Here is a 26,819-nt window from a genome sequence, read left to right on the forward strand (position 1 = left end):
TACACAGTGTAAATGAATACTGCACAGTTTGCTCAGAACAATGCTATTATGTAAACCATGTAGATCATAACACATGATATAATGGTATTCTCTCACAGGGATATTCCTGACCTGCAGCTCCGTTGTTGCACTAGGAATATCATTAACAGGGACACACAACACAAGACTGTAAGAAACACATCATATTTGTAAAGTTAAAGAATATCTGTGAGTCAAAGTAATTTCACATGAGTTAAAACTAGTGCATAATAACCGGAGAATAACTTCATTTCTAGATTATAAACATGAAACAAATCCACTAATTTGTGCAACACTCTTCATGGAATTAACTACTGAGTCCTGTAATGGAGTCATGTTCTAGAGTCCTGTAATGGAGTCATGTCCTGGAGTTCTGTAATGGAGTCATGTTCTGGACTGTAATGGAGTCATGTCCTGGAGTCCTGTAATGGAGTCATGTTCTGGAGTTCTGTAATGGAGTCATGTTCTGGAGTTCTGTAATGGAGTCATGTCCTGGAGTTCTGTAATGGAGTCATGTTCTGGAGTTCTGTAATGGAGTCATGTCCTGGAGTTCTGTAATGGAGTCATGTTCTGGAGTTCTGTAATGGAGTCATTTTCTGGAGTTCTGTAATAGAGTCATGTCCTGGAGTTTCGTAATGGAGTCACATTGCAACTACAGTCATTACGTAGTTGCAACTTGCAAGTGTATGCAATCTCTTTGTAACCAGAGTACAGTATAGTTGATGCTCTATGGTTTGACATTGTATTTAGACAACAAGGGATAGTTAGTTCCCTACAAGAACCATAGTTTAGCATTTTGTTTATTAGTTCACTGTTGATACAATCCTAAGGAATTGTGCATGTCAGAAGTCAATTTTTCAAGATGGAGAACTTTCAGTACATAGAAAAAACTGTGATGAGTATTATTTTTGAATTATCACTTTTAAGCAGCAATCAGCAGTTTAAACAGTTTTCTGTAAAAAGCTGAGGGATGAGGTTGGAGAAACCACTCTCAAATTCATAGACAGAGCAATGGATGCAAGGCCTCACCATCCATGATATCTAAATTATAGTTTGAACCATGTTATGAGGCTATAATAGTGTTTGTTTACATTTACTTTGTTTACAAACATTGGAATAAAACAAGCTTATATTTGGGGTTCTGGTGGGGTACGACAGTTTAACTAAGCTCATGGGTCATATCATTAATTTACAAGGCCAAAAATGGAACGAAGCAACTGCAGATTGCCCCTTTTAAAGTGCACAAGTCACTGCCCAGGCGAGAACCGTTGACTGACTGAGTGAGTGACATCACTAAACCTGGCCCATCAATACCAAACATGCCAGCAAGACTGGCAAAGCTTGAACTCAGTATGCCCTAATTGATTACATGCCCATGTTGCTGCCAATTTGATTACTTGTGCTCTTCTTTCTTGTTTTCATTTGTGTTGAAATGTGTCAAATGATTCCGTAATATGCCACCTGGTAAGAGGACTATATTGAAAATATCTTAATCAACTTTGCATTACCCCATGAGATTTGATATTCCAGAAGGCAAATTCCGTATGAAATCATATCAGTATGCTTTGGCACAGGAGAAATCAGACTTATCAAGTATTACTCAAATGCTCCTTCGTTGAAAAAAAATGGATTAGATCATTTTGCATCAGGTCATCTCACTGTGGTAGTAGAAAGCCAGATAGAGCCCCACAGTGGAGGTGTCATAATACCCAAAAACCTAGCAGTCAAACAGGGAAATGGTTGCAATCGTTTTTCCACCATTCATTTTTCCTATAAGGGCTGTGATTTGTGTAGGCTTACCCTGGCGTGATGTTTTGATAACCATATCAATCTCTCTCGGACAGGGTGACTTATCAATATATTTGGCTCTATTTACTCTCAGATTCAAAAATGCTAATTAGCATCCGAGTCGACATCATGCAAGACAACAAATCCCTGCAATCTCCTGCACATCATCTCTAACTGACAACTTTGCTAACAGGTATTGGGTCAATTTAAAACTTGCACAACACAAGACATTTTTCTAATTTCATCATTACTACATTTAGGTAACATTAGATAGTTCATCCAGAGACTCTTACCTTTGCCTCGATTTGGCAGTCTTATCCAGATCATCATGACATTTCATAGCCACATTAGCAGCTAATTAGCATTTCATTTTTGGAGGGTAAATACAGGCTAATATATTGATAAACATCACCTTGTCCTAGATATATTTACATGGTTATCAAAATGTCATGCCAGGGTAAGCCTACACAAAACACAGGCCTTATTTTAAGTGTTTCTTGAAACCCTATTGGAAAAATGAATGGTGGAAAAATTATTGGAACTAATACTGTGGTACTCTATAGCACCTGGATGGGACCCTAGCTCTGGTCCAGGGTGTTAGGTGAGTGCTAGCTCTGGTCCAAGGTGTTAGTGAGTGCTAGCTCTGGTCCAAGGTGTTAGTGAGTGCTAGCTCTGGTCCAGGGTGTTTGTGCGTGCTAGCTCTATCCAGGGTGTTAGTGAGTGCTAGCTCTGGTCCAGGGTGTTAGTGAGTGCTAGCTCTGGTCCAGGGTGTTAGTGAGTGCTAGCTCTGGTCCAGGGTGTTAGTGAGTGCTAGCTCTGGTCCAGGGTGTTAGTGAGTGCTAGCTCTGGTCCAGGGTGTTAGTGAGTGCCAGCTCTGGTCCAGGGTGTTAGTGAGTGCTAGCTCTGGTCCAGGGTGTTAGTGAGTGCTAGCTCTGGTCCAGGGTGTTAGTGAGTGCTAGCTCTGTCCAGGGTGTTAGTGTGTGCTATATGTGTCGGGGGGCTAGGGTCAGTTTGTTATATCTGGAGTACTTCTCCTGTCCTATTCGGTGTCCTGTGTGAATCTAAGTGTGCGTTCTCTAATTCTCTCCTTCTCTCTTTCTCTCTCTCGGAGGACCTGAGCCCTAGGACCATGCCCCAGGACTACCTGACATGATGACTCCTTGCTGTCCCCAGTCCACCTGGCTGTGCTGCTGCTCCAGTTTCAACTGTTCTGCCTTATTATTATTCGACCATGCTGGTCATTTATGAACATTTGAACATCTTGGCCATGTTCTGTTATAATCTCCACCCGGCACAGCCAGAAGAGGACTGGCCACCCCACATAGCCTGGTTCCTCTCTAGGTTTCTTCCTAGGTTTTGGCTTTTCTAGGGAGTTTTTCCTAGCCACCGTGCTTCTACACCTGCATTGCTTGCTGTTTGGGGTTTTAGGCTGGGTTTCTGTACAGCACTTTGAGATATCAGCTGATGTACGAAGGGCTATATAAATAAATTTGATTTGATTTGATTTGTGCTAGCTCTATCCAGGGTGTTAGTGCATGCTAGCTCTGTCCAGGGTGTTAGTGCGTGCTAGCTCTGTCCAGGGTGTTAGTGAGTGCTAGCTCTGTCCAGGGTGTTAGTGTGTGCCCTACCGTGTATGTAATCGATCATCTGGGATACTGTCGGATCACAGAGAAAGGATATCAGTGGTCTTGCTGACGCTTTTGATAAGCCTATCATCTAGAGAATAATGGAGAAAAAACCCAAACTCTATGAAACCCCAGAGTCATTGCTGAAAATGGGTTCTCCTATACACAAACTTACACGTTGTGAAGGGTTAGGAGCATGGGATCAACTGATGATGATGAATGAATACAAAAAGAATCACTGCAACCCAACAGGCTGCTGTTTTTACACAATTATACACCTATTCTATGAGGAAAACAACGTAGGAAATCATGAATTGGAAAATATGTTTTGACTATGGTAAAAATCAAACACAGCAGTCCTTGGCAATTACCCTTTATTGTATGATCCAAAAGATATACAGGTGTCCAAGAAATTAAATGGAAAGAACCAGCATTTGTTCAGTGAGAAGCTAAATGAAAACTCAAACAACTGAAAACGAAGTGACAACATTTTGACATGAGATGTTTTCATTCAATTTGAGCAAAAATAACTCCAATATATAGCTACAGTAGACAGACAGTAGTTTATTATGCTCCAATTAAATCTGTAAAAAGAAGCCTGCATGTTGTATTTTCTTTTGCACACCTCCTCCCCAATAAATTAAGGAAGCAACTCAACACGTGTGGCTATATTCTTCTCTGGTCTTAGTGCAGTTGAGTAGTAGGCTATTTAGAGCTTGCGGTATTGACTGCTCGAGTGTGCTCTCTACCGCTCAGTGCGCGCTGTCCATACATCAAAATCCACTTCTATACAAATCTCTCTCTCTCTCTCTCCTATGCTGACTTTTTGATTTTTACAGTGCAGGATACGGAGTCATTCATTTGGAAACACGTTCATGTGAGAGAGGAGAGAGGCGCATTTACCGGGAGATGGGGGAAAAGTATCAGGCAGCGCATAGACAACACAGAATTTGACTAATGTGCGTGGAGAGCAACTTTGTTTAACGACACTGTAAAGGTTAATTGACCAATAACTGAATATGCATCTAAAGCGTATCTTCAGTCTCCTCCATCAGTTATGTTTTCTTGGAGCATTTGCCATTGCAGGTATATGTGAAACACCTTCAATATGCAGTTTAAACGTTGATTTAGTTCATCAGGTACTCACAAGGCATGGTAACAATTCTCGATGTTTCTCACTGTTATAATTCGCTGAGTTAGCTAATATAGTGATGCGCAGGTGAGACATCACTCAGTCATTTTATTGGTGCAGACAGGCTCATCCATGGGCTACATTTTCTTTGCTCCAGTTGACCTTTCTGAAAAAGACTATAACGACTAATCCTATGGTATTTGCTGTCTTCTTTCTCTCATTTCCTATTTTTATTTTCCAGATCCACACCCCTTCCAGGAATCCGAGTCCGAAATTATTTTCCCGGAGGTTTTTCCTGATACAGGTCCACCGGCTCCTGATAAACCAACTAGCCGAGAGACTGACGCCAGCGCCGGAGCTCCCGATAAACCAACAAGCCGAGAGACTGACGCCAGCGCCGGGAGCAGCTCTCGGGAGGTTCGTTCCATTTCAAACTGGGAAGAGTACGAATCTCCAGAGCTATACCATTGGGAACCTCAAGGACCGCAAACGGCTGCTTCCACAGGGCTGAGACTCAGAATTCCTGCTTTTGGCAGGGACCTGCACCTCATCCTGAAGAGAGACACTCGATTTCTGTCCCAGAAATTCATGGTGGAGAGGAGACAGAAAGCACAAAAGGCATCTCGGAGCAGTATGCCAGTTTCGTCCGCTGCCAACACAGAAGAGAGAGGATGCTATTACAGCGGAACTGTTCTCAATGACGCAGGATCCATTGCCTCATTCAGCACCTGCGCAGGACTGGTAAATATATCATATTCAAGTCAATAGCATGATTGGCATATTAGTTATGTTTATTGATAGGCCTAAGTGTTATTTGTTGTGTATTTAAAAAAAAACACAAGCTATGCTCATGCATGAGAATGGAATAGCCTGTAACACCTGACATTTCCAACATCATACTTCTGAGTTTGCATACTATTAAACAACAACAATAGGGTACATTTCATTTTTGCAATCCAAATACACTGTTTTAGTAGGCTACTGTCTAGACATCCGTTCAAGTCATTCTGGGACGATTCATACATTCAGAGTTGGAGGTATGTGTAGGACAAGGACCATTGAACTCAAACAAACAATCTACCCATTGTGACTTGATAGGAATGTTGAAGGTTCCTACCCATTGTGACAGTTTGATAGGGATGTTGAAGGTTCTCTGCCCATTGTGACAGTTTAATAGGGATGTTGAAGGGCCCCTACCCATTGTGACAGTTTAATAGGGATGTTGAAGGTTCTCTACCCATTGTGACAGTTTAATAGGGATGTTGAAGGGCCCCTACCCATTGTGACAGTTTAATAGGGATGTTGAAGATTCTCTACCCATTGTGACAGTTTAATAGGGATGTTGAAGGGCCCCTACCCATTGTGACAGTTTAATAGGGATGTTGAAGATTCTCTACCCATTGTAACAGTTTGATAGGGATGTTGAAAATGTCCTACTCATTGTGACAGTTCAATGGGGATGTTGAAGTATGTCTAAAGTGGGAAGGTACTGTAGCTCCTCTGTATCTCTGTCAGTGAGTGTGTGTGTGTGTGTGTGTATGTGGTGTATTTGTGTTTATATGTGTGTAACTCCATGCATACCGCCTTAGCCTTAGGTGTATCTTTTGAATGTGTGGGAGGTAAACTCTCCAAGGTCCACTGCCTTTTTGGCCCACCCTGCTTTGTGCCGTCTCAGGGCAGACAACACGGACTTCTCCGTGAGCCACAGCACAGAATCATTAGCAGCCCCCTGAGGTTTTAAGGGTGAGCTCCTGTGGTTAGAGAGGCTTGGACTCAGTCTCAACAGTTTGGACCACAATCCCGGGCTCTGTCTTGTTAACCCGAAACTTCGCCTCACACACATTGGAACAAGCAATGAGCTTGGCAAAGGCACGGTATTGCTTTTCCCTTCATTGTTTTCTTTCTCCTTGTTTGTCCGTGCGACAACAAGTTCTCAATTAATGAAATATTGCAGTTCATGTGAATTAACTTTTACGATGGCGACGAAACCAGTTGTGTGGTTTTGCAATATTGGTTTTGTTATCGTCTAAATATACCAGTATCTGTGTCCAGTCATTTTGTAGAACCAGTGTACAGTATATGCCCTTCTACACCATTGGATCAGTCCACACAACAATGTATCACTGAGAAATATACCACAGCCAGACCTCTGACCTAAGATAAACCGAGTACTGTTTGAAGTGATGGTCTAAGGTTCTGATGTTCACACCACAGTAGAGGCAGCATTAGGAATCTACAACATTGTTGACCTCAGCAGACTCACCAAAGGTGACAGAATTTTGAGGCTAATTTTAGAATGTGACAAACGTTACATAAGTTGACATTTAATCAACCTCTCTCTCTCGCTCTCTCTCTCTCTCTCTCTCTCTCTGCACTGATTCATTTAGTTTCATAGTGTCTACAACTTCTATGCATTCTGGTGTATGGATGTGTATTGTGTGGAGATTAGCATTTACCTAACATTTTAATGGCATGGCAAGGTTGACTGCACTCCATAGTTAGAAAATGGGTCTCTTTTAAAATACTGAATCATTCAGAAAGTTGACCAAAACTGCTGAAATGTAACGAGCAAGAGGATTTGACATTTTGTGTCCTGTATGTCTATTGGGCAATTATGTTCTAATAATGTTTGATTGGCAATAGCAGAGTTGGTCATGGGTCAAATGGCACAAAAGGATGGAGTTGGCGGGGTGATTGACAGGCCGTAAACGGATCGACCTCGACCCTAAGCCCTTGTAATTGGTATAATTACATAGCCATAACACTGCAACAGTAGCCATGTCAGAACTGCGAGGAGGGATAACTGGAGTGAGAAGGAGAAATTGGTTGATAAAAGAATGACCCAAAGACTTTTAACGCTAGTGCAGAAGTAAAACTCCATCAGTCATGTTGTTGTTCTGCTATGTTCTTGCCGAACTCCACACTGATGCCTTGATGATGTGAAAAGTCCTTTTGAAAATGAAAGGTGGTCAACATAGGTCAGTGAACCATCCTCAGACCTGTTTTTTGAGGGGTCAGTGTAGTCTCACAGACGCAGACGCGTTGCCTCCCACAATGTACCAAAGTTCCAGCATACATGTCTGTACAAGTACCTGTTGAAGTACCTGTTGAAGTACCTGTATCTTCGTCAGTTGGAATAGAGAAGAAGAGGTGGAACTACGTTAGAGACCGATCCCTTCATGTCCTGCCGTGAACATTCTCGGTAGCTAGCTAGATGAAGCTCACAGAGGATATTTTCAATGAGTGTGTTTTGCTAGTTAGTGGTTTGCATGCGCCATGACATTAGAGTTACAAGCTTAAAACCACTGACTGGCATGATTCCCAGACCTAGTGCTGTTGCCCTAGGTCTGGGATCTCTGAGACAAGGGCCAGTTAGGCTTGAAGTGGTCATGCCTTGCCCTCGGTCTATCTCTGCCCACATTGGGCAGCAGTTTTCTCCTCATCAGCCCACTTTCTTTTAATCAGGCAACACCGGTGGCTTGTTTAGTCTGCGCAAATCATCAAACCCAAACCAAATATGCCTTCACCATCGGCCTATCCTCTCCCTTCACTCCCCTCCAGCAACACTCCCCTCCTGACCCTCCCCCTTCTTTCCAAACATCAGGTAATCCCTCCGGGGGTTTGTTGGAGAGTTCCTCGTCATTTTCTCACCACGTTTGGAGAATAGCGCCGAGGGGAATGGGTGCATATGGACAATTTGAGGTTATGGAGCTTGCAATGAGAGCTGGGGAGCTGTGGGTGTTGGGGAGGTAGTGGAGAGTTCTAGGTAGTGGGGAGCTCTAGGTAGTGGGGAGGTAGTGGGGAGCTTTAGGTAGTGGGGAGGTAGTGGGGAGCTCTAGGTAGTGGGGAGGTAGTGGGGAACTCCAGGTATTGGGGTCCTCTAGGTAGTAGGGAGGTAGTGGGTAGTGGGGAGCACTAGGTAGTGGGGAGCTCTAGGTAGTGGGGAACTCGAGGTAGTGGGGAGATCTCTAGGTAGTAGGGAGCTCAAGGTAGTTGGGAGCTCTAGGTAGTAGGGAGATCTAGGTAGTGGTGAGGTAGTGGGTCCTCTAGGTAGTGGGGAGATAGTGGGGAGCACTAGGTAGTGGAGAGGTAGTGGGGAGCTCTAATTAGTGGAGAGCTCTAGGTAGTAGGGAGCTATAGGTGGTGGAGATCTCTAGGTAGTAGGGAGCTCAAGGTAGTTGGGAGCTCTAGGTAGTAGGGAGATCTAGGTAGTGGTGAGGTAGTGGGGTCCTCTAGGTAGTGGGGTCCTCTAGGTAGTGGGGAGCTCTAGGTAGTAGGGACCATTAGGTAGTGGTGAGGTAGTGGGGAGCTCTAGGCAGTGAGGAACTCTAGGTAGTAGGGAGCTCTAGATAGTGGTGAGGTAGTGGGGAACTCTAGGTAGTTGGGAGGTAGTGGGAAGCTCTAGGTAGTGGAGAGCTCTAGGTTGTGGGGAGCACTAGTTAGTTGTGAGCTCTAGGTAGTGGGGGAGCTCTAGGTAGTGGGGAGCTCTAGGTAGTAGGGAACTCTAAGTAGTGGGGAGCTCTAGGTTGTAGGGAGGTAGTGGAGAACTCTAGGTAGTGGGGAGCTCTATGTAGTGGGAAATTCTACGTAGGAAATTCTACAGTCAGTTTTGAGAATGACACAAATAGTAATTTTCACAAAGTTTGCTGCTTCAGTGTCTTTAGATATTTTTGTCAGACGTTACTATGGGATACTGAAGTATAATTACAAGCATTTCATAAGTGTCAAAGGCTTTTATTGACAATTACATGAAGTTGATGCAAAGAGTCAATATTTGCAGTGTTGCCCCTTCCTTTCAAGACTTCTGCAATCCTCCGTGGCATGTAGACGTCTCTGCCACATGGCATGCCTCCAAGCCTTCAGGGCTGGGGTTCTGGGGTTCCATGGTTCTGGGGTTCCATGGTTCTGGGGTTTTGGGGTTCCATGGTTCTGGGGTTCCATGGTTCTGTGTAGTGTGTTTAGCCGGGAGGTTCAGAGAAATGCCACAACCACTTCAAGCTCTGCACGGAAGTGGGAAACCTGACTAGCGTTCACACGTACCAATGAGAATGCTGCTCCTTATTGCTCAGAGAGAGACGCTGTGAACGTACTGAGAAGGACAAACACAGTGCAGTGTGTGCGGTGTGTATCGTTTGACATGAACTGACGTCAGGCAGTCAGCTTGCTTATGAAATGTCAGTGTATATCAGGCTGATGACATGGTCAGTACAGCGACAACACAGCAGGCTCAAGTGATGAGTGACTGAAATGTTTAGGTCTTTGCATTCAAATGTCATCTGCATTTGTTGCTGTACGTTCATCTCTCATTCATAATTAAGCCAGGTGTTCTCTTAGATGTAATTAGGGTGAGAGAGAGAAAGAGGCTTTACCATCATGAATACCTCATGGCTCTGCTGTACAGTTTGAAGACATTTTTCCCCCAGACACAAATCAGCACCTATTGTGCGTCCCGTGTGTCTCAGTTGATAGAGGATGGGTGGTTGTAACTCCACGGGTGTGGGTTCATTTCCCATGGTGGGCCAGTATGAACTCACTACTGTAAGTTGCTCTGGATAGCTAAAATGTGAATCTATTTTTGATGCCTAGATTGATATGCTGCTGTGCTCTCCTACAATATCTCCCCTCCTTTGTCAGTGGGCGAAGTTTAAGCTGGATGCGCTGTCATCAGATGGTCAGGAAAAAATGCGGTTTGAGTGCAAGCCATGATCTCTGTCCTGTCTCGTCCATTTTTTTTTTTGCAGATGGGCTTCATTCAACTCAATGGAGACTTCCTCTACATCGAGCCTGTCAATAGAACGCTGGCCGTCACGGGACAGGCCCACCGCGTGTACAGGAGGAAGCGCTCCACCACCGAGGAGAGACAGACAGACAAGCAGACGACAGACAAACAGACAAGCAGCAACTATTGTGGAGTCATTCCAGGTGGGCTACCTCCATCTTGTGCTGCAGACACATTATTGATGAAGATGTTCCCCTTTCGGAACGCTGAAGTTATTAAAGGGACAGTGCACTTTTTAAGATTTAGGTTAACCTCCATATCCAAAATAAGCAAAGAAAAGTTTACGTTTTGGATTAAAATTGGTTTAGGGATTTTTGGTCTGCACTGCCTGTTATGAAGATCCCACAGGGATCCTATTAAATTACTTTAGGGGCCATGCAGTGTTGGGGAAGCTACTCTAAAAATGCAGTCTACCACTCTACCAATTACTTCACACTGGAAGAAGTTACGCTACATTAAAGCTACCCTTATGAAATATATAGTTTACTTAACTAACGTTACTTTGAAAAATATGTTGACCACATCCAATCTAAATCTGAAATATTGTAGACTACAAATTGCAAGAAGAGATCACTCTGGAGTCAGATGTTAACAGAATGTGTAACTTAGCCTAGTAAATACAACAACTATGTTTCAAGTGAGAATAAGGCAGGTCTGATGCCAAAACAGAAAGGAAATTATTGCCTAAATCACCCATATTTTATTATATTTTTGCAAAGAAAATTGTGTGAACCTCCAGTAGATATACTGTCCCCGTCCATACAGCCAGCGGGGTTCTCCATACATCGCCCGGACAGGAAAAAATAACTCTCCGGTAAAAATAACACCACTACATGGCTACTGTAAACATTACCTAGATTTGAATTTAGTTCAACTACCACCAAGCTACTGCAAAATGTAGTTAAAATACTAGTTGAACTACATGAAGTGCCCTACTCCAACATTGTGGCTATTTCATCAATAAATCCTCAAAGTTCCAGAATGGTGTGATAATGGCAGCCATTTTGGCCAGGGAAATTTCCAAACCAGTCTAATTGACCCTTTGCTAAGGCCCGCCCCTCTTGGAAACTTTTTGCAAACTGTTGCAAAATTGCCCATTCAACGACTGGCGAAATCCCCTCACAATGATCTCAAACTGTGTTTCTAATACACAATGAAATTAAACACAGACTACCCCTTGCTAATCAGGAAACTCTTGGATATGTTGTGGTGGACTGTCATTACAATTGCATCACAGGAACCTGGTACAATGTTTTATGTAGTGTAGCTAGCAACTGTGAATGGCTCAGAATCCACTAAACATGCAGTCAAAGCTATAAGCACTTTTGGAACTAACCAGTGCGTTCAACTTGTTTACGGATGTCTACGGATGTCGATTGCAGATGGGAATTGTATTCAAAGCATTGCTCACTTAGCTAGCTTACAATTTTTTTTTCGAAAACAAATTATATTGAGTGGCTAGCTAGCGTTAGCAACATTTGGTGGTCAATGAGACTGAGAGAGCTAGCTAACCAGCTGAGTTAGCAAACAATGTAACAAAAATATAATTTTGGATTAAAAAAATACTCCATCAACAGGCTCTGTATTTCAGAAATCACAATAGCAAGTACTCCTGGTGCACTATAAAATGATTTAGCCATTTTTAGCACAGTTTTTGCCATAGCCCTCACTGGCTTTCATGCGTTTTTAACTTGAGTTTGTCCGAAGTGTCGGCCTCAACGACAGTTGCTATCCATTGGTGCACTGCGATTGGTTGCCCACAAGATGACAAGATGGTGCTGACAGAAATGGTTCCCCTGTTGCTCGCTCCTAGCCAACTTTGCAATATATTGGGGTTATTTCTATTATTATTTGCTCAGAATGTTTCTCGCTGAAAATAACTTTTGGATATTAGATTGGCGTTCACTCACCAGCATTTTGACCAGAAATGACTCTTTCCACAATTGGATCCTTTGTTTGTACCCCCCAAGGCAATTCCACTGATCTCAGGGGTTGCTACAAGATGCCGTCGACAGAGAAGAGGAATTCGGAGTGTGCTTTTAATCCCACTTAGGAAGCGTGCATAGCATCCACCATTTAAAAATATATTACTTGCTAATGTGCAGTGCCTGGACATTAAAGTAGGTGAGCTCAGGGCGAGGATCTCCTTCCAGAGAGACATCAGGGACTGTAACATACTTTGTTTCATGGAATCATGGCTCTCTCTGGATATATATATATATATATATACTGTCCCCGTCCATACAGCCAGCGGGGTTCTCCATACATCGCCCGGACAGGAAAAAATAACTCTCCGGTAAAATAACACATTCAGTCTCTCCCTATCCCAGTCTGTTGTCCCCACTTGCTTCAAGATGTCCACCATTGTTCCTGTACCCAAGAAAACGAAGGTAACTGACCTAAATACTATCGCTACGTAGCATTCACTTCTGTCATCATGAAGTGCTTTGAGAGGCTAGTTAAGGATCATATCACGTCCACCTTACCTGACACCCTAGACCAACTACAATTTGCATACCGCCCTAAGTTCCACGGATGATGCAATCACAATCGCCATCACACTGCACACTTCCCTATCCCATCTGGACAAGAGGAATACCTATGTAAGAATGCTGTTCATTGACTACAGCTCAAGCTCATCACTAAGCTCTGGGCCCTGGGTCTGAACCCCACCCTGTGCAACTGGGTCCTGGACTTCCTGACGAGCCGACCCCAGGTGGTGAAGGTAGGAAACAACACCTCCGCTATGCTGATCTTCAACACGGGGGACCCCCCGGGGTGGTGCTCTGCCCCCTCCTGTACACCCTGTTTACTCATGACTGTGTGACCACGCACGTCTCCAACTTAATCATCAAGTTTGCAGACGAAACAACAGTGGTAGGACCGATTACCAACAAAATAAACGAGCCGATCATGGACTTCAGGAGACAGCAGAGAGAGCATGCCCCCATCCACATCGACGGGGCCACAGTGGAGGGGTTTGAAAAGCTCTTCGGAGTACAGATCACTGACAAGCTGAAATGGTCCATCCAAAACAGACAGACTGTGTTGAAGAGAAGACCCTCACAAACTTCTACAGATGCACCATTAAGAGCTTCCTGCCAGGTTGTATCACCGCCTGGTACGGTGATGCATTTCCTCCTTTCAGTTATGCAGGGAAATAAAAGTAACGGCAGAAATTGTGTAATAGAAATATTGTCAAACCAAAATTTGTCATATAATTATATATACAGTATTTAAGTAATGATACTACTACAAATAATGGTCCTTGTAGAACATGTTTGTCTGGTATAAGGTATGGCTGGTCAGTAAATTAATATAGATAGAGACATGAACTATCTCTACCTACAGTATATTAATTTACTGACCAGTTATACCAGACAAACATTTTCTATAAGGCCCATTATACCTTACCTTTACGCATGATGCAACAGTGTCAACAAACCATGTTCTTCACAAAGGCCCAGTGACACATTCTCAACCTGTAGGTTGTTATCCACTTCATATTTTCTACCTTCGTGATTTGTAAATTATCCTGTAATCCTAAGGCATTTCCACCTATGCTGTTCATCAACCCTACATTGAATTTGTACATCTCAATGTCAGAAAGTAATAGCTTCCACACTGGCGTTCGGCCTCTTGCATGCTATAACGCTCCATTGATAAAGCTCATGCCTCAGCTTATTGAGAGATCCATGTCTGATTTATGTACAGCGGGCAAGAGAACTCAATGGCGTGTAGACGAAGACGTTTTCTCTGCTCGCCAGATTGGACTTCTGAGATCTTTTAAAAATCCAGAAAAGATGTGAACATATAAAACCACTCAGCCGCAACTCAACATAACTGTCACACGTGGACCTACAGTATCTGTCAGGTTCAACGATAGTGGCCCTGGTCGTAAGACGTTCACTGTTCTACCGTTCCTAGTTCTCACCTTGAATAAGCGCAGGGTCACATCGGGGTCTCCACATCAGTGTTAAACCTCGAGCTCTCGCAAAGCGGACTAGAAACCAAGAAGGGTTTTCATTACGAGGTCTTACCTATCTGCTTTTGATCAAGAAAATCCACTCCAGATGAGGTCAATGTGTGTGGACTTTCTGTCTACTACCCATTTTCAAAATAAGTATGTGCTGACCAATAAAGTCACTATATAACTAACCACTATTTCATATGTATGGGCGTACGTTTCAGTTACAGATACTAGACAGTTACATGGAGTTACATGGAACTACAGTGTCAATACACTTGTAGTTGATTTGAAACAGAATCTGACCATTTTCATTTGACAAAAATGTCACCCATTGTTCTGTGTTCCTTTGTTATACTGAGTAGTTACACTATGATTATACTAGTTACCATGTTACTGACTAGTTACACTCTGGTTATTCTAGTTACCATGTTACTGACTAGTTACACTCTGGTTATACTAGTTACCATGTTATGCTGACTAGTATAGTCTGGTTATACTAGTTGCCATGTTACTGACTAGTTACACTCTGGTTATACTAGTTACCATATTATGCTGACTAGTATAGTCTGGTTAAACTAGTTACCATGTTACTGACTAGTTACACTCTTGTTATACTAGTTACCATGTTATACTGACTAGTTACACTCTGGTTATACTAGTTACCATGTTATACTGACTAGTTACACTCTGGTTATACTAGTTACCATGTTATACTGACTAGTTACACTCTGGTTATACTAGTTACCATGTTATACTGACTAGTTACACTCTGGTTATACTAGTTACCATGTTATACTGACTAGTTACACTCTGGTTATACTAGTTACCATGTTATACTGACTAGTATAGTCTGGTTATACTAGTTGCCATGTTACTGACTAGTTACACTCTGGTTATACTAGTTACCATGTTATGCTGACTAGTATAGTCTGGTTATACTAGTTGCCATGTTACTGACTAGTTACACTCTGGTTATACTAGTTACCATGTTATGCTGACTAGTATAGTCTGGTTATACTAGTTACCATGTTACTGACTAGTTACACTCTGGTTATACTAGTTACCATATTATGCTGACTAGTATAGTCTGGTTAAACTAGTTACCATGTTACTGACTAGTTACACTCTTGTTATACTAGTTACCATGTTATACTGACTAGTTACACTCTGGTTATACTAGTTACCATGTTATACTGACTAGTTACACTCTGGTTATACTAGTTACCATGTTATACTGACTAGTTACACTCTGGTTATACTAGTTACCATGTTATACTGACTAGTTACACTCGGGTTATACTCGAGTAACTACATGGGCTAACACTATTTGAATAGGAATTACATAAGGACTCCGTAACACATTCATAAGGACTCCATAACACATTCATAAGGACTCCATAGCACATTCATAAGGACTCCATAACACAGTCATAAGGACTCCATAACACATTCATAAGGACTCCATAGCACATTCATAAGGACTCCATAACACAGTCATAAGGACTCCATAACACATTCATAAGGACTCCATAACACAGTCATAAGGATTACATAACACAGTCATAAGGACTCCATAACACAGTCATAAGGACTCCATAACACATTCATAAGGATTACATAACACATTCATAAGGACTCCATAACACAGTCATAAGGATTACATAACGCATTCATAAGGATTACATAACACATTAAAAGGACTCCACAACACATTCATGAGCAGTACACAAGCGTGCCTACGTCGACTACAACAATTTGACTACAGGACGTTATGGGAAGCGTCACAATAAGCGTTGTCATTTTTCTCTGTTTATTTACAGAAAGACAGAAGAGTAAGAACAGGAAGCCGTCTGAGGGAGGCAGAGGGAAGCGGTACTTGTATAAACTACTCCACGAGTACAACGTGGAGACTGTGGTGGTGGCCGACCCAGCTATGGTCAGCTACCACGGCTCAGAGGCAGCCAAACGATTCATCCTCACCATCATGAATATGGTATGTGTATAGACTTACATAGAATCAAATAAAATAAAATCATATTTATTTATATAGCCCTTCGTACATCAGCTGATATCTGTAAGTGCTGTACAGAAACCAAGCCTAAAACCCCAAACAGCAAGCAATGCAGGTGTAGAAGCACGGTGGCTAGGAAAAACTCCCTAGAAAGGCCAAAACCTAGGACAACGCTTACTATGAACCTACTATGAATATATTGTACTATACATATAGAATCATTTAATAAGATATCTATGGGTATGTGTCTCTGTTCTCTGGTCTTGTCCAGAAACAAACCCACCTCCCTACCCCTTAAACCATGGGTGTCAAACATATAGCCCCGCGGGTGGTTTGAGTAAAATAACTAAAAACCAAATGGAAACTGTGTATAAATGATCATGGACCTACATTCATACAGTGTCTTGACTTTGTCCAGCTAATAATCACCCAAATGAAAGCTAGACAGTCAGGGAGCATAGACAATTCCTCCAAAAACGATGGATAGAGGACACATTAGTTGAAGACCGAATGTGGCCCCCGGGAAACCCCTGCCTTAACCCTACCTCTATCCCCCTGTACTTTCCTGGTCCTGTCCAGAAACCACCTCTAAAACCCCTACCCTAGGCACTTGAATACAACTGAAAGGATGTGACATCATTTTGTTGCTGTGTTATTACAAGGGTTTTAAATAATATCCATTCCTTTTGCAGGTTTTCAACTTGTTTCAACACAAGAGCCTGGGAATACAGATTAATATCAGATTGACTAAACTTGTGCTGCTTCACGAAACACCAGTAAGAAACAGCATGCTAACACTTCTTAAATTGTACAGTATGAGACATAACCAACAAGTAGAGTAACTCAGAATAACTTCACTTCTATATTCTACAACAAGGTTGATTTTATATCCAATGTCATGTCATGAATACATCATAAGCAGTCAGGTCAAAACAATGAATACAATTTCTACCCATCTCGTTCTGTCTGTCTGTCTGTCTGTCTGTCTGTCTGTCTGTCTGTCTGTCTGTCTGTCTGTCTGTCTGTCTGTCTGTCTGTCTGTCTGTCTGTTTGTCTGTCTGTCTGTCTGTCTGTCTGTCTGTCTGTCTGTCTGTCTGTCTGTCTGTCTGTCTGTCTGTCTGTCTGTCTGTCTGTCTGTCTGTCTGTCTCATGTCTGTCTCATGTCTGTCTCATGTCTGTCTGTCTGTCTGTCTGTCTGTCTGTCTGTCTGTCTGTCTCATGTCTGTCTGTCTGTCTGTCTGTCTGTCTGTCTGTCTGTCTGTCTGTCTGTCTGTCTCATGTCTGTCTCATGTCTGTCTCATGTCTGTCTGTCTGTCTGTCTGTCTGTCTGTCTGTCTGTCTGTCTGTCTGTCTGTCTGTCTGTCTGTCTGTCTCATGTCTGTCTCATGTCTGTCTCATGTCTGTCTGTCTGTCTGTCTGTCTGTCTGTCTGTCTCATGTCTGTCTCATGTCTGTCTCATGTCTGTCTCATGTCTGTCTGTCTGTCTGTCTGTCTGTCTGTCTGTCTCATGTCTGTCTCATGTCTGTCTGTCTGTCTGTCTGTCTGTCTGTCTGTCTGTCTGTCTGTCTGTCTGTCTGTCTGTCTCATGTCTGTCTCATGTCTGTCTGTCTGTCTGTCTGTCTGTCTGTCTGTCTGTCTGTCTGTCTGTCTGTCTGTCTGTCTGTCTCATGTCTGTCTGTCTGTCTGTCTGTCTGTCTGTCTGTCTGTCTGTCTGTCTGTCTGTCTGTCTGTCTGTCTGTCTGTCTGTCTGTCTCATGTCTGTCTCATGTCTGTCTGTCTGTCTGTCTGTCTGTCTGTCTGTCTGTCTGTCTCATGTCTGTCTCATGTCTGTCTCATGTCTGTCTCATGTCTGTCTGTCTGTCTGTCTGTCTGTCTGTCTGTCTGTCTGTCTGTCTGTCTGTCTGTCTCATGTCTGTCTCATGTCTGTCTGTCTGTCTGTCTGTCTGTCTGTCTCATGTCTGTCTGTCTCATGTCTGTCTGTCTGTCTGTCTCATGTCTGTCTGTCTGTCTGTCTCATGTCTGTCTCATGTCTGTCTGTCTGTCTGTCTGTCTGTCTGTCTGTCTGTCTGTCTGTCTGTCTGTCTGTCTGTCTGTCTGTCTCATGTCTGTCTCATGTCTGTCTGTCTGTCTGTCTGTCTGTCTGTCTGTCTGTCTGTCTGTCTGTCTGTCTGTCTGTCTGTCTCATGTCTGTCTCATGTCTGTCTGTCTGTCTGTCTGTCTGTCTGTCTGTCTCATGTCTGTCTGTCTGTCTGTCTGTCTGTCTGTCTGTCTGTCTGTCTGTCTGTCTGTCTGTCTGTCTGTCTCATGTCTGTCTCATGTCTGTCTGTCTGTCTGTCTGTCTGTCTGTCTGTCTGTCTGTCTCATGTCTGTCTCATGTCTGTCTCATGTCTGTCTGTCTGTCTGTCTGTCTGTCTGTCTGTCTGTCTGTCTGTCTGTCTGTCTGTCTGTCTGTCTGTCTGTCTCATGTCTGTCTGTCTGTCTGTCTGTCTGTCTGTCTGTCTCATGTCTGTCTCATGTCTGTCTCATGTCTGTCTGTCTGTCTGTCTGTCTGTCTGTCTGTCTGTCTGTCTCATGTCTGTCTGTCTGTCTGTCTGTCTGTCTGTCTGTCTGTCTGTCTGTCTGTCTCATGTCTGTCTCATGTCTGTCTGTCTGTCTGTCTGTCTGTCTGTCTGTCTGTCTGTCTGTCTGTCTGTCTGTCTGTCTGTCTGTCTGTCTGTCTCATGTCTGTCTCATGTCTGTCTCATGTCTGTCTGTCTGTCTGTCTGTCTGTCTGTCTGTCTCATGTCTGTCTCATGTCTGTCTCATGTCTGTCTCATGTCTGTCTGTCTGTCTGTCTGTCTGTCTGTCTGTCTGTCTGTCTCATGTCTGTCTCATGTCTGTCTGTCTGTCTGTCTGTCTGTCTGTCTGTCTGTCTGTCTGTCTGTCTGTCTCATGTCTGTCTGTCTGTCTGTCTGTCTGTCTGTCTGTCTGTCTGTCTGTCTGTCTGTCTGTCTGTCTCATGTCTGTCTCATGTCTGTCTGTCTGTCTGTCTGTCTGTCTGTCTGTCTGTCTCATGTCTGTCTCATGTCTGTCTCATGTCTGTCTGTCTGTCTGTCTGTCTGTCTGTCTGTCTGTCTGTCTGTCTGTCTGTCTGTCTCATGTCTGTCTCATGTCTGTCTGTCTGTCTGTCTGTCTGTCTGTCTCATGTCTGTCTGTCTCATGTCTGTCTGTCTGTCTGTCTCATGTCTGTCTGTCTGTCTGTCTCATGTCTGTCTCATGTCTGTCTGTCTGTCTGTCTGTCTGTCTGTCTGTCTGTCTGTCTGTCTGTCTGTCTCATGTCTGTCTCATGTCTGTCTGTCTGTCTGTCTGTCTGTCTGTCTGTCTGTCTGTCTGTCTGTCTGTCTCATGTCTGTCTCATGTCTGTCTGTCTGTCTGTCTGTCTGTCTGTCTGTCTGTCTCATGTCTGTCTGTCTGTCTGTCTGTCTGTCTGTCTGTCTGTCTGTCTGTCTGTCTGTCTCATGTCTGTCTCATGTCTGTCTGTCTGTCTGTCTGTCTGTCTGTCTGTCTGTCTGTCTGTCTCATGTCTGTCTCATGTCTGTCTCATGTCTGTCTGTCTGTCTGTCTGTCTGTCTGTCTGTCTGTCTGTCTGTCTGTCTGTCTGTCTGTCTGTCTGTCTCATGTCTGTCTGTCTGTCTGTCTGTCTGTCTGTCTGTCTGTCTCATGTCTGTCTCATGTCTGTCTCATGTCTGTCTGTCTGTCTGTCTGTCTGTCTGTCTGTCTGTCTGTCTGTCTGTCTGTCTGTCTGTCTGTCTGTCTCATGTCTGTCTCATGTCTGTCTGTCTGTCTGTCTGTCTGTCTGTCTGTCTGTCTGTCTGTCTGTCTGTCTGTCTCATGTCTGTCTCATGTCTGTCTGTCTGTCTGTCTGTCTGTCTCATGTCTGTCTGTCTGTCTGTCTGTCTGTCTGTCTGTCTGTCTGTCTGTCTGTCTGTCTGTCTGTCTGTCTGTCTGTCTGTCTCATGTCTGTCTCATGTCTGTCTGTCTGTCTGTCTGTCTGTCTCATGTCTGTCTCATGTCTGTCTGTCTGTCTGTCTGTCTGTCTGTCTGTCTGTCTGTCTGTCTGTCTGTCTGTCTGTCTGTCTCATGTCTGTCTCATGTCTGTCTCATGTCTGTCTGTCTGTCTGTCTGTCTGTCTGTCTGTCTGTCTGTCTGTCTGTCTCATGTCTGTCTCATGTCTGTCTCATGTCTGTCTCATGTCTGTCTGTCTGTCTGTCTGTCTGTCTGTCTGTCTGTCTGTCTGTCTGTCTGTCTGTCTGTGCAGTCAGACATGTACATTGGTCACCATGGTGAGAAGATGCTGGAGAGTTTCTGTCGTTGGCAGCAGGAGGAGTATGGGAAGAAGAGCGTGATGTCAGACTTCAGCACTCGGTGGAGGGAGGACCTACCCTCCGTGGACACGGCCATTCTAATCACACGGTACTGTGTCCATTGCAAGCACTGTTCAAATAAATAAATAGATACCCACACACACACTCCCATATACTTTATTTCTGTGAAATTTTTCGCCTCCTGTTTAATCGATTTATTTTCTATTATGTAATCTTTTGAATCCTGTACCTATAAAATCGCTGGATGTGCGTGCATTACTTTTAAACATGTACTGGTCATTTATCCCCAAAGTGTCCAGGCAGGTGTGATCTCCTGCAGCCGTGACATACATTTAGAACACACCCAGTAGGCCAGCCATTGGTCACGTCACCTGCCCATCAACACCTTTACCCATTCCACTGTCCAATACCTAGGTAGTACTGCAAAAAAATAAACAGACTCCGATTTCGAAAGGTCAGTTCCTACAAGTAGCTATTCATACAGTACCAGTCAAAAGTGTGGAAACACCTACTCATTCAAGGGTTTTTCTTTATTTTTACTATTTTCTACATTGTAGAATAATAGTGAAGACATCAAAACTTTGAAATAACACATATCATGTAGTAGCCAAAAAAGTGCTAAACAAATAAAAAATAATTGTATATTTGAGATTCTTCAAAGTAGCTTCCCTTGGCCTTGATGACAGCTTTGCACACTCTTGGCATTCTCTCAACCAGCTTCATGAGGTAGTCACCTGGAATGCATTTCAATTAACAGGTGTGCCTTATTAAAAGTTAATTTGTGGAATTTCTTTCCTTCTTAATGCATTTGAGACAATCAGTTGTGTTGTGACAAGGTAGGGGTGGTATACAGAAGATAGCCCTATTTGGTAAAAGACCAAGTCCATATTATGGCAAGAACAGATCAAATAAGCGACAAGAAACGGTAGTCCATCATTCATTTAAGACATGAAGGTCAGTAACTGCGGAAAATTTCAAGAACTTTGAAAGTTTCTTCAAGTGCAGTCGCAAAAACCATCAAGCACTATGATGAAACTGACTCTCATGAGGACTGCTACAGGACAGGAAGACTTTATTAACAAAGAGAGGTTTTAACAGAGAGACATTCCATGTCATGAGGTATTAACAGAGAGACCTCCATGTCATGAGGTATTAATTAACAGAGATTAACAGAGAGACCTATTAACAGCGAGACCTCCATGTCATGGGGTATTAACACAGAGACCCCTTTATTTAACTAGGCAAGTCAGAATAAGAACAAATTCTTATTTACAATGACGGCCTACCCCGGCCAAACCCTAACCCGGACGACACTGGGCCAATTGTGCACCGCCCTATGGGACGAGGTATGTCATGAGGTATTAACAGAGAGACCTTCATGTTTTGAGGTATTAACAGAGAGAGGACTCAGTCAACTTCATGGGAAAGTATTTCGGCACTCGATGCTGACTCAGAACATGCAGTCTTTTTGGTTTTCATTTCAATTAAGCTGTTAATGGGCAGTGATCACGTACGACCCGCTCTGTCCCAAATAGCCCTCTAGTCCCTATTTAGTGCACTACCTTTGACCAGTTCCTTGGGAATAGGATGCCATTTGGGACTAAGCTTTTGAATTATTTGGCCAGCCAAATTATCCGTCCAGTTTAGCTTTAAATCCCCTCCGAAAAGAGCTGGCTGGAGTCAGAATCTGATTCGGACCTGTTGATAGGTCTCAGCGCTCTGATGGGTGATTCCGAGCAAGCAGGTGTTTGATGTTGGCGCAGCGCGGAACGTTGTCAGATAAAAGAGCTGGCCCCATTCCCCTCAGAGGGTTAGTGTGAATGGTTAGGGTCTCCTCAGAGGGTTAGTGTGGTGGGTTAGGGCCTCAGAGAGATAGTGGGGAGTGTTTGGGTCCCTTCAGAGGGTTAGTGTGACACATTCCCACCTGTGTTTGTGCTACATGCATTTGTCACTGTCGTACGGTAGACTCGCGTGTGCACACACTCACGGGTACACACACACACACGTACACACACGCACACACACACTCTCTCTCACACACACACACACACACACATACTGACTAAGCGTTTGGCGTGCAAGACACACACACCAAGGGTTTATCCTGAAAAGACTGAGAACATGAGTAACAACATCTGCCAAAGGGTAAAGTTATCATTATCATAATAATGATAACAGTGAATGGTTCATTTAAAAAATCAAGACAAAGACTGAAGAGACCAGTCCTTCACGAGACCATTTCTCTTCACCTGAAAATACAGCCAAGTCAAATCTGAAGCCATAACAATAACTCATGTACTGAACTATAATAAACCCGTTCAATCCCTTTTCTATGGAGATTAAATAGAAATGGGCTAAGGTACATACCTTATATGGTACCTGTAGTTCACCATAAACACACACAAGCACCGCACACACGCCCTCATCCTCGACCACACAGCTACACAGTCATGTGTGAGAGCTGGGGTTAGGTACCTGAGGCGTTGCCTTTATAGAGGTCACAACCTTTGCCAGCCCCACCCCCAAGTTCTCCCTTCTGAATTTGAGACGTAACTCCCGATTAACCCCCAATAGCAGCTTTGAGGATTCGAGGATCGATGACTGCTCCTATATCCCCTGCTAATCCACGGTACTTGGTCTACTCTGCCACCGGAGGGGATAAGCAGGCCTTGATACCTCTCTACTGAGCCATACCAATCAAGTGGGCAAGGCGGATCAGAGCATCAACGTTGGCTTTTCCCAGGTGAATGTGAAACGTTTCTTTGTGTTTTATGTTGCAGGAAGGATTTCTGCGTGCATAAAGATGAACCCTGTGACACTGTAGGTGAGTGGGATTTACAGCTCTCCCTGTGTTTGTCTGTGTCTGCAAGCATGTGTGTATCAGTGTGCCAAAGCAAAGTGGAACCTTGATGTTAAGGATAAAGTCCCATTGTTGCTGTTGAAGGTAGTACATTGAGTTTATAGTTAGTGTTAATAGTTAATAGTTTATAGTTAGTGTTAATAGTTAGTAATGTTACTAGTTACTTGTTTATAGTTAGTAGTGTTACTAGTTACTAGTTTATAGTTAGTGTTAATAGTTAATAATTTATAGTTAGTGTTAATAGTTGATCGTTAGTAGTACTACTAGCTACTTGTTTATAGTTAGTAGTGTTAATAGTTTATCGCTTGTAGTTTGTGTTAATAGTTTATAGTTAGTGTTAATAGTTGATAGTCAGTAGTGTTACTAGGTACTAGTTTATAGTTAGTGTTAATAGTTAATAATTAATAGTGTTAATAGTTAATAGTTTATAGTTAGTGTTAATAGTTAATAGTTTATAGTTAGTAGTGTTAATAGTTTATAGTTAGTAGTGTTAATAGTTAATAGTTTATAGTTAGTAGTGTTAATAGTTTATAGTTAGTAGTTAGTGTTAATAGTTAATAGTTTATAGTTAGTAGTGTTAATAGTTAATAGTTTATAGTTAGTAGTGTTAATAGTTTATAGTTTATAGTTAGTAGTGTTAATAGTTAATAGTTTATAGTTAGTGTTAATAGTTTATAGTTTATAGTTAGTAGTGTTAATAGTTAATAGTTTATAGTTAGTAGTGTTAATAGTTAATAGTTTATAGTTAGTAGTGTTAATAGTTACTTGTTTATAGTTAATAGTGTTAATAGTTAATAGTTTATAGTTAGTAGTGTTAATAGTTACTTGTTTATAGTTAGTAGTTTTAATAGTTTATAGTTAGTAGTGTTACTAGGTACTAGTTTATAGTTAGTGTTAATAGTTAATAATTAATAGTGTTAATAGTTAATAGTTTATAGTTAGTGTTAATAGTTAATAGTTAGTAGTGTTAATAGTTAATAGTTTATAGTTAGTAGTGTTCATAGTTTATAGTTAGTAGTTAGTGTTAATAGTTAATAGTTTATAGTTAGTAGTTTTAATAGTTACTTGTTTATAGTTAGTAGTGTTAATAGTTTATAGTTAGTAGTGTTAATAGTTACTTGTTTATAGTTAGTAGTTTTAATAGTTTATAGTTAATAGTGTTAATAGTTGATAGTTTATAGTTAGTAGTGTTACTAGGTACTAGTTTATAGTTAGTGTTAATAGTTAATAATTAATAGTGTTAATAGTTACTTGTTTATAGTTAATAGTGTTAATAGTTAATAGTTTATAGTTAGTAGTGTTAATAGTTGATAGTTTATAGTTAGTAGTGTTAATAGTTACTTGTTTATAGTTAGTAGTTTTAATAGTTTATAGTTAGTAGTGTTAATAGTTAATAGTTTATAGTTAGTAGTTTTAATAGTTACTTGTTTATAGTTAGTAGTGTTAATAGTTTATAGTTAGTAGTGTTAATAGTTACTTGTTTATAGTTAGTAGTTTTAATAGTTTATAGTTAATAGTGTTAATAGTTGATAGTTTATAGTTAGTAGTGTTAATAGTTACTTGTTTATAGTTAGTAGTGTTAATAGTTAATAGTTTATAGTTAGTAGTGTTAATAGTTTATAGTTAGTGTTAATAGTTACTTGTTTATAGTTAATAGTGTTAATAGTTAATAGTTTATAGTTAGTAGTGTTAATAGTTACTTGTTTATAGTTAGTAGTTTTAATAGTTTATAGTTAGTAGTGTTAATAGTTAATAGTTTATAGTTAGTAGTGTTAATAGTTGATAGTTTATAGTTAGTAGTGTTAATAGTTGATAGTTTATAGTTAGTAGTGTTAATAGTTACTTGTTTATAGTTAGTAGTTTTAATAGTTTATAGTTAGTAGTGTTAATAGTTGATAGTTTATAGTTAGTAGTGTTAATAGTTACTTGTTTATAGTTAGTAGTTTTAATAGTTTATAGTTAGTAGTTTTAATAGTTTATAGTTAGTAGTGTTAATAATTTATAGTTAGTAGTTTTAATAGTTTATAGTTAGTGTTAATAGTTAATAGTTTATAGTTAGTAGTGTTAATAGTCTATAGTTAGTAGTGTTAATAATTTATAGTTAGTAGTTTTAATAGTTTATAGTTAGTGTTAATAGTTGATTGTTTATAGTTAGTAGTGTTAATAGTTAATCAATTATAGTTAGTCGTGTTAATGGTTTATAGTTAGTGTTAATAGTTGATTGTTTATAGTTAGTAGTGTTAATTGTTGCTAGTTAGTAGTGTTACTAGTTAATCAATTATAGTTAGTCGTGTTAATAGTTAATAGTTAGACTGCATACGCTATGATTCTTGGTCACCCATTCCTCTGAGCTGCTCCTTTAACATCCAGTGCATTTGGTAAGTATTCAGACTGCTTGACTTTTTCCACATTTTGTTACGTTACAGCTTTATTCTAAAATTGATTAAATAAAACATTTCCTCATCAATCTGGACACAATGCCACGTAATGACAAAGCGGAAAAAGGGGGTTTAGACATTTTTGTACAAATGTATTAAAAATAAAAAAACAGAAATGCCTCATTTACATAAGTTTTCAGACCCTTTGCTATGAGACTTGAAATTGAGCTCAAGTGCATCCTGTTTCCATTGATCATCCTTGAGATGTTTCTACATGTCAAGGCACAGATCTGGGGAAGTGTACCAAAATATATCTGCAGCATTGAAGGTCCCCAAGAACACAGTGGCCTCCATCATTCTTTAATGGAAGAAGTTTGGAACTACCAAGTCTCTTCCTAGAGCTTGGCGCCAGGCCAAACTGAGCAATCGGGATAGAAGGGTCTTGGTCAGGGAGGTGACCAAGAACAAGATGGTCACTCTGACAGAGCTCCAGAGTTCCTCTGTGGAGATGGGAGAACATTCCAGAAAGACAACCATCCACCATTCAGGCCTTTATGGTAGATTGGCCATACGGAAGCCATTCTTCAGTAAAAGGCACATGACAGCCCGCTTTGAGTTTGCCAAAAGGCACCTAAAGGACTCTGACCATGAGAAACAAGATTCTCTGGTCAGATGGAACCATTTATTTATTAATTATTTTATTTAACCTTTATTTAACTTGGAAAGTCAGTTAAGAACAAATTCTTATTTGACGGCTTAGGAACAGTGGGTTAACTGCCTTGTTCAGGGGCAGAACGACAGATTTTTATCTTGTCAATTCAGTGATTCGATCTAGCAACCTTTTGGTTACGAGCCCAATGCTCTAACCACTAGGCTACCTGTCGCCCCAAAACC

At 41.6% G+C, this 26,819-nt stretch overlaps 1 protein-coding gene across 1 annotated transcript in view; it reads left to right on the plus strand.

Annotated features, from left to right (window-relative positions):
- Positions 1 to 3,347: 3,347 nt before the first annotated feature.
- The window catches only part of LOC110524944 (A disintegrin and metalloproteinase with thrombospondin motifs 19), a 123,986-nt gene continuing 100,514 nt past the window's right edge, over positions 3,348 to 26,819 (plus strand). The window contains exons 1-7 of the mRNA XM_036976698.1: positions 3,348 to 4,517; positions 4,805 to 5,304; positions 10,305 to 10,485; positions 16,133 to 16,305; positions 17,016 to 17,099; positions 20,621 to 20,775; positions 23,468 to 23,511. Coding sequence (XP_036832593.1) covers positions 4,451 to 4,517; positions 4,805 to 5,304; positions 10,305 to 10,485; positions 16,133 to 16,305; positions 17,016 to 17,099; positions 20,621 to 20,775; positions 23,468 to 23,511 — 1,204 coding nt within the window. The 5' untranslated portion in view covers positions 3,348 to 4,450. The remainder of the gene's footprint in view (positions 4,518 to 4,804; positions 5,305 to 10,304; positions 10,486 to 16,132; positions 16,306 to 17,015; positions 17,100 to 20,620; positions 20,776 to 23,467; positions 23,512 to 26,819) is intronic.

Source organism: Oncorhynchus mykiss, chromosome 5, assembly GCF_013265735.2.
Source record: "Oncorhynchus mykiss isolate Arlee chromosome 5, USDA_OmykA_1.1, whole genome shotgun sequence".
Lineage (NCBI taxonomy): Eukaryota > Metazoa > Chordata > Actinopteri > Salmoniformes > Salmonidae > Oncorhynchus > Oncorhynchus mykiss.